An 8,476-nucleotide genomic window follows, 5' to 3' on the forward strand; every position below is an offset into this window, starting at 1 on the left:
ATATATATATATAGTAGATGAAAATAATGGAATACTCCGTGGCTATAAAACAAGAACAAGATCGGCTGGGCACGGTGGCTCAAGCCTGTAATCCCAGCACTTTGGGAGGCCGAGGCAGGTGGATCACAAGGTCAAGAGATCGAGACCATCCTGGTCAACACCGTGAAACCCCGTCTCTACTAAAAATACAAAAAATTAGCTGGGCATGGTGGTGCGTGTCTGTAATCCCAGCTACTCAGGAGGCTGAGGCAGGAGAATTGCCTGAACCCAGGAGGCGGAGGTTGCGGTGAGCCGAGATCGCGCCATTGCACTCCAGCCTGGGTAACAAGAGCGAAACTCCGTCTCAAAAAACAAGAACAAGATCATTTTCTTTGCAGCAACATGGATGGGAGCTAGAGACCATTCTCCTTAGAAACTAATGCAGAAACAGAAAACCAAATGCATGCTGTCATTTATAAGTAAGAGCTAAATAATAACAACACATGGAGACAAAGAGGAACAACAGACACTAAGGCCTAGTTGAGGGTAGAGTGTGGGAGGACAAAGATCAGGGAAAAAAATACCCATTAGGTTCTATGCTTAGTACCTCAGAGACAAAATAATCTACACCAAACCCCCATGACACTATTTTACCTATATAACAATCCTTCATGTGTACCCCTGAACCAAAAATAAAAGTTAAAAAAGATCCATGGGTAGGGGAGAGTGCAATGTAGGTAGGACAGGTTTGTGCTACAGGTAGTGGTCCAGGTGGGGGCTGTCCTTTGATTTATTCACGGCCATGCAGGCAGATGATATTATGAACAGGTGGTGTAGAGCCCTAGGTTGGTGAAGAAAGCAGGTTACTGCTGCAGATTCAGTGTCTGAGAGTGGGGATATATGAAGAGATGTGTAGAAACTTTTGCAGGCAAGAAATAATAGGTTCAAAAATGCTGCGGTGAAATTCCTGAGGGTGGTGCCTAGTCCCGGGAGGGGTGTGGACACATCAGTGTCTAGTGGTTATGTTTGTGAGTGGGTGGGAATCATGTGGTGGCACCTACAGGAAAAGGGTGTCTGTTATCAGAGCTTCTTTCCTCTGCATTTTCAGTCCTCTCTCACCATAGCAGGAGACCTGGAATCCTGAGACAATGGGCAGTGTTACAGCCTGTGTACAGGAGAGCAGAGCCTCCCATTCCCAGACACCCAGAGTTCCATTCCAGGCCAGGCCTCTGTGGTATCTTTCTTCTGGCCCCAAATCTGTAGATTGGTGAACACCAAGCAATTCTCCAACACCAACTCATTTTCTAGTGTTTGTATTCTGACACCATCCAGAGTCAGCAAGCATCCTGATTCAGGGCACAGTCCCACAACACTGTCCTCACTGCAGATCTCAGCCACTAAGCTACTGCTTAAAAAATGGGGACTCCCATAACCTCCCTCCAGTTCAGTAATTTGATAGAGCTGCTCACAGACCTCAGCAAAACACTGTACTTAACATTGACCAGTTTATTATAAATGATACAACCCAGGAAAAGTCAAGTAGAAAAAATGTATAGGACAGAAAAAATATGTGGGAAAAAATGAAGCACAAAGATAATCCTGGTAAATAGCTGTGATTAATAAAATCCTCCATCCTTTGTGTTCTCCAGGAACAGTTTGTGGAAAGAAACACCCTTCCCATTATGACTTAGATGGTGCTCTCTTTTCTTACCTATCACATAGCCAGATACAGACTGAACATTTTCTTTTTCTCATTAAAAAGTCAGCTGAATTTGGCTTCAGTGGTCAAAAACAAAATACTTTTTAATCAAACTTAAGTTTATCACCTTCCCACAGACTCCTGCACTTTGAGCTTCCTTCAGTCTGAGGCAACATACAACCCCATCTTATACCCCTCCTAAGAACATACCGACTTCAGGGTAAAACATTCTCTCATCTAAAATCTGATTTTTTTTTTTTTTGAGACAGTCTCTCACTTTGTCACCCACGCTGGAGAGCAGTGACACTCAATTCACTGCAACCTCCATCTATCTCCCAGGTTCAAGCGTTTCTCCTGCCTCAGTCTCCCTAGTAGCTAGGATTACAGTCACCTGCCACCACACCCAGCTAATTTTTGTACTTTTAGTAGAGATGGGGTTTCACTATGTTGGCCAGGCTGGTCTCAAATTCCTGACCTCAGGTGATCCGTCTGCCTGTCTCCCAAAGTGCTGGGATTACAGGTGTGAGCCACTGTGGCCCCCTAAAGTCTGATTCCCTCCATTTGCTGTTCCCCTCCCACCTTCTTTATAATCTTGTTCGCTCCTCCCTATGAAAGAAAGCCCAAGGCCAGCCTCGGTGGCTCACCCCTGTAATCCCAGCACTTTGGGAGGCCTAGACAGGCAGATCACAAGGTCAGGAGTTACCAACCTGACTAACTCGGTGAAACCCCACCTCTACTAAAAATACAAAAATTAGCCAGATGTGGTGGGACGCGCCAATAATCCCAACTACTCAAGAGGCTGAGGCAGGAGAACCACTTGAACCCGGGAGGCAGAGTTAGCAATAAGCCGAGATCGGGCCACTGTACTCCAGCCTGGGAGACAAAGCATGACACCATCTCAAAAAAAAAAAAAAAACGAAGTGACAAAATTCCTGAACTCACTCTGGGAGGAAAAAAAAGGTAAAAGAATTTTTAACAAATGGAGTATGTAATTAGGTATTAATTTTTTCCTGAAACTCTCTTCTTTTATGCCCTTTGTAAACATTTCTTACCTTTCAAGCCCTAATAAAATGCAAGTCAAAATAAGTAAACAAATCTTTTCAAGGTGACAAACCCAGGAAGTGGCAGTGCTGATCATAAAACACATCTGTCAGTAGGTGTGGTGTCTCACACGCCTAGGACTTTGGGAGGTTGAAGCAGGTAGACTGCCTGAGCTCAGGAGTTCAAGATCAGCCTGGACAACATAGTGAAAACACACACAAAAAAACTGGCCACGTGTGGTGTTGTGTGCCTGTAATTCCAGTTACAAGGGAGGCTTCGGCAGGAGAATCGCTCAAACCCGGGAGGCAGAGGTTGCAGTGAGCTGAGATCATGCCACTTCACTCCAGCCTGGGCAATAGAGCGAGATTCAAAAAAAAAAAAAAACAAAACAGATTTCTCAGACTCATGTATCTAGACAGGTCACCCAATCACTTGAGAGATCTCCCACCCCATCCTGATACTTAAGGGCTCAATAACCACCCTCTCAGAAGACACTGCACTATATCCGAGGTGTACCTTATTTTGCAAGTTCTTGTACCATCTCAGTAGGGTCAGGTTTTTTGTGTCTTTTGGGATACTATTTTTTTTTCCACAAATCTTAGAGAATCCTGGGGACAGAAATAATTTTGGTGTTTCCTCCCAATACCAGCATGTGATTGGCTGACCAGCAATCTTTCTTCAAGAAATGAAAGCCGTGCTCGCTTCGGCAGCACATATACTAAAATTGGAACGATACAGAGAAGATTAGCATGGCCCCTGCGCAAGGATGACACGCAAATTCGTGAAGCGTTCCATATTTAAAAAAAAAAAAAAAAGAAATGAAAGCCAGGTTGAGTGAAGACAACCTTAATATCTCAAGGGGTAAGCTTTTCAAAGGAAGAGTAGCCCAGGAGATGCCTCTCAGCCCCAGGGCATCCACCTGCTCCTTGAGAGGTCACATTCCATAACTCAGTTTGTCCTGTGAGATAAAATGACCCAGGAGATGGTCTTCACTAGACACTCTAGCAGACATTGCCATGGTAGATATCTTTCCCCAGGTAGTACTTGAAACCCAGGACGAGGAAAAAAACTAAAAGGTGGCTGAGAACACATCACCCTATAAAGTTTCCAAAGGGAAACCAACCGTGACCCAAAAACTTTCTGATAAGATCTCTGTGCCTAGGGAAGATAAAAAGAAAAGAGGCACAGAGATTTACAATACAACGTCAGGGGATTATTCTTTGCTTTCTACTCATGGGAAATATTTACAAACAGAAAACAAGTCTTTTAAAATGTGCCATCCAATGCTTTAACAAAAATGATAAAATACGGCATCGAAAATGTACACTAAAGGACACAGAGTTGATTATGTGAATTAGGGAGGGGAAGCTGGCATTTGCAAATGTCAGAAGAAACTGGAAATTTAGTATTTTGCTGCAAGCCAGAGTTTGGCTGGAGGAATGGCGGATGGCGGGGGTAGACTTGTGACCCTGCTTAGGACACATGTGAAAACTGCAGGGGAAAATCACTCCCCTGTGGATGTGAAAATAATTAAGTGGGAGGCAATTAGACTGAGATGGCTCTAGTCCCTAGGTTCCTACTTTAAACTAACTCAAATGCATTTTGCCGGTCGGGATGGGGGGAGGGGTTCGGTGTAAATTACACTAAGGGAAACAAAATTCAGGCTTAACCAAATGTAAACTGCCAATTAACCGCTGATTATATGACCAGGAAATTTCCACCTTAATTATACAAATTTAAAAACGACGTAACGGTACCTAACCAATTATTAAACTTGTTTCTTTCATTATTCATCTTATTAAAGTGTTTCCTTCAAGCTCCTCCCAAGGTGCTCTATAACTCTTGAATTACTCTTTGACTAAATTCTTCTAACAATTTTTGCAGTGACTTTCACAAATTTTTAATAGGAAAAAAAGGGCCTGGGAACCCCATGGACCAAAGCTCTTCCCATTCATGAGCCCCGCACCCCGCGTCAGGATTCTCCCCGGACGACCCTCCCGTGGTCCCCGCACAGCCGGGGAGAGATGCGGCGCTGCGGGTGCAGAGCTGCCCGGAGAGGGCTCCAGGCCAGGGCAGAGTCGCTGCGCAGGGAGGAGACAGGACGCCCGGGGTCCGGCTGTCAGCCGCCATCTTATGTCCGAAGGGGACTGAGGGCCGGGCTCGCCGAGGAGAACTCGGGCCGCGGATTTTGGAGCCGACTGCGGGAAGGCCCGAGTCCCGCCACAGCCACTTCCCACCGGTTCCAAGCAGACCCTTCCCCCCCTCTCAGGATGTCGGACCCGGCAGGCTCACCATTTCTAGGCTTCCAGGGGTCCCCGGCGTCTTAGCTGTAAACCTTCAAGTTTTTGCAGATAACAGGGTCACAGCAGCCGGGCCTTTTATGGCAGAGGACGCCAAGCAGTGAAGACAAGACGCCAAGGTCCGGCGGCAGCGAGACACAAAGGCCCCGCCAAATCCCGGAAGCTGCGCTGTCGGCTCCAGATGCGTGCCTGATTGGACGGTTCCCAGCCCAGCGTCCCTAACTGGATAACGTTCAAGACCCCGCCCCATCAGGCCCTGAGTGACAGAAGATGAGATCAGATGCCGGGCTGACAGCCTAAGCTGCAGCCTTTTCAGGCAGGGCTCCCTCCCCGAGCTGGGCCAGGCCCATCCCACAGAGTATTTGCATTTAACCTTGTCAATAAGGCCACATGCATTTATAAATAATATATTGTATGACTATTCACAAAAGGAAATAATGTAATAGCAGTTACTCAAAATTTTCCAATTTAATGATCTTCCTGGCTTCTGGTTTTTTAAGCAGGCAGCCTGAAATTTTAAAAAGAAGGCAATCCTCTGAAATAAAATTTGGGCGACACGTGAATTTTAAATTTTGTAGGAGCCAAACTTTAAAAAGAAACAAGAAACAGGTGGAATTGATTGTAACAATTTAATTAACCCAGTATATCTAAAACCATATCATTTTAATATGTGATCAATATGTAATAACTAATGAAATATATATATTTATTTGGAACTAAATCTTTGAAATTAACTCTGTATTTTACCTTTCTAGCACATTGCAGTTCAGACCAGCCACATTCCAGGCAGCCAGTAGCCACATATGGCCAAATAGCTGCCACACTGAACTGCAGCTCTGACATCAGACAGATGAAGGGCCTGAACATCCCTTTTCTGCCAGAAGTACGGAGGGGACAGCCTCCCTTTACCAACATCTCTCTTCAGTTTTGAGGGTGGAACAGATAGTGACCATAGAAACAGCATAGGGCAGCAAGAATAAAATAACCATAGGTACACCACTGCTGGCCACTTGTTGCCCATTTTTCTTCCAGAGATCGGATAGTAAATAAAGCTGATGGGACCACAGGAGATTAAAACTATGTCTTCAGTCTCTCCCCACTCATCACTTCCAGTGTTTAGATGTGAAGAAAACAGATTAAAGGCAAACTTGTTTTGCTGTTTGGCTGGCCCTAGTGCCCAGGCTGTGTTTATTTGTTTTCTCCTGCACCTATCACATGCAAACATGTCTACATGTTTTTCTGCATTACTCAATATTATCTTACAAAACATCCAACTTTAAATCAGAAAAAAAAAAAATCGGTACTTTTAGGGTGCCCACTAATAGAAGGTAACTATAACAACCAGTAACCAACCTGTCATTGAGTCCTGACATCCCATCTACACTGGGTGCACGTATTAGTTAGGTATTGCTGCAAAACAAACCAACAAAAATTTTTTTAGTGGGGTTTATAAATTTTCTTTTTTTTTTGAGATGGAGTTTCGCTCTTGTTACCCAGGCTGGAGTGCAATGGCGCGATCTCGGCTCACCGCAACCTCCGTCTCCTGGGTTCAGGCAATTCTCCTGCCTCAGCCTCCTCAGTAGCTGGGATTACAGGCACGCGCCACCATGCCCAGCTAATTTTTTGTATTTTTAGTAGAGACGGGGTTTCACCTTGTTGACCAGGATGGTCTCGATCTCTTGACCTTGTGATCCACCCGCCTCGGCCTCCCAAAGTACTGGGATTACAGGCTTGAGCCATCGCGCCCGGCCCCTTTACTTTTGTTTCAGATATTTTTGTTTTTGAGACCGAGTCTTGCTCTGCTGCCAGGCGCCAGGGTAGAGTGCAATGGCGCAATCTCAGCTCACTGCAATCTCCACCTCCCAGGTTCAAGCAATTCTCCTGCCTCAGCTTCCCGAGTATCTGGGACTACAGGCATGTACCACCATGCCCAGCTAATTTTTGTATTTTTTAGTAGAGACAGTTTCACCATGTTGGCCAGGTTGTTGTTCTTTTTTAACTATTTTTTTTTTAAGATGGCATTTCACTCTTGTTGCCCAGACTGGAGTGCAATGGCATGATACTGGCTCACTATAACCTCTGCCTCCCAGGTTCAAGTGATTTTCTGCCTCAGCCTTCCTAGTAGCTGGGATTACAGGCATGTACCACCACGCCCAGCTCTTTTGTATTTTTAGTAGAGATGGGTTTTCTCTATGTTGGTCAGGCTGGTCTCGAACTCCTGACCTGAGGTGATCCGCCCACCTCAGCCTCCCAAAGTGCTGGAATTACAGGCTTGAGCCAGCGCACCTGGCCCATCCAAGACTTCTTAGCTCACTGTTGAGATGGTCAGTCATTTAAGCTGCGCTCAGTGGAGCAATTCTTGCAGTCTCAGCTGAGCTCCTTCAGACATGTGTTACCAGCTGCTTGTTAACTAGGCATCTGTGCTTCTGGTTGTGCACTTCTGCTTCTGCAGCTGTCAACAGGAGCACCTCGCTTCTCCTCCCCATGATATGTTATCCTCCAGCTGCCTAACATGGGTTCTTTTTCATGGAGATGGCAGCATTCTGAAAGAAAAACAGAAGCATTCAAGGCCCCAAACTAGCACACTGGCATGGTCACAGGTTTTTACTGCCTTGAGCAAATAAGGCCAGCCAGATATAGGTTTCAGAAAACAGACTCTGGATCTCAATGGAAACAGCTGTAAAATACCTGGCAATGGGCCTGGATACAGAAGGGATAAAAAATTGCTACCATTTTTGCAATCAGTATCATTCTGCCTCTTTTTTTTTTTTTTTTTTTGCATATGTGATTTATAGAACTTGTCCACATCAAAAAACTTGTTCAAAGACTCACAGCTACTAAGTGGCTGGGCTGAGATTCAGGAACAACTCTGTCTGACCCCAAAGCCCATGCACCTGCATAGATCACACTACTAAAGTAGCTGCCTTAGATCCTTGAAATCCTCGAGAGTGACACTTCTAGAATAGATGTCAGATTCCTTTCAAATCTGTGCCCATTTAGTACTGTTTAATTATTGGTAATACTCCTCTCAAGAACTGCAGATGCACACAGTGGCTCACATCTGTAATTTTAGCACTTCGGCAGGCTTAGATGGGAGAATCATTTGAGCTCAGGAGTTTGAGTGCAGCCTGGGGAACATAGTAAGATCTTGTCTTCATGAAAAAAGTTTAAAAAATTAGCCAGGCATAATGGCTTAATGGTGCATACCTGTTGTCCCAGCTACTTGGGGAGCTGGGGCAGGAGGATTGCTTGAACATGGAAGATCAAGGCTGCAGTGAGTCATAATTGGATACACCACTGCATTCCAATCTGGGAGATAGAGTGAGACCCTATCTCAAAAATTAAAAAAAAAAAAAAATGCAGAAGCATTTTGAAAGAATGTAGAATAATTTGGGAAAATAGCTGAGGGATGAGCTTAGAAAATCAAAGCCCAACACATTATTTATTTTTTATCATA

General features: G+C 44.9%; 1 protein-coding gene and 1 non-coding gene across 6 annotated transcripts in view; one reads left to right on the forward strand and one right to left on the reverse strand.

The window, feature by feature from the left end:
• LOC116540899 (zinc finger protein 92) overlaps positions 1–7,553 on the reverse strand; it is a 31,303-nt gene extending 23,750 nt beyond the window's left edge. For 2 of the 5 annotated variants that reach the window (XM_032264705.1, XM_032264699.1), the window contains exon 1: positions 5,012–5,209. In XM_032264705.1, the coding sequence (XP_032120596.1) occupies positions 5,012–5,014 (3 nt within the window). In that variant the 5' untranslated portion in view covers positions 5,015–5,209. Of the gene's footprint in view, positions 1–5,011; positions 5,210–7,333 lie in introns of those variants that run through there. The other 3 variants (XM_032264701.1, XM_032264700.1, XM_032264704.1) reach the window with 2 other exon arrangements.
• Positions 3,414–3,520, forward strand: LOC116540949. Its single transcript, XR_004264652.1, has one exon. It is a non-coding gene; the product is annotated as a U6 spliceosomal RNA (small nuclear RNA).
• Positions 7,554–8,476: the final 923 nt, after the last annotated feature.

Source organism: Sapajus apella, unplaced genomic scaffold (genome assembly GCF_009761245.1).
Source record: "Sapajus apella isolate SASKATOON/1434 unplaced genomic scaffold, GSC_monkey_1.0 scaffold146, whole genome shotgun sequence".
In the NCBI taxonomy this organism is placed as follows: Eukaryota; Metazoa; Chordata; class Mammalia; order Primates; family Cebidae; genus Sapajus; species Sapajus apella.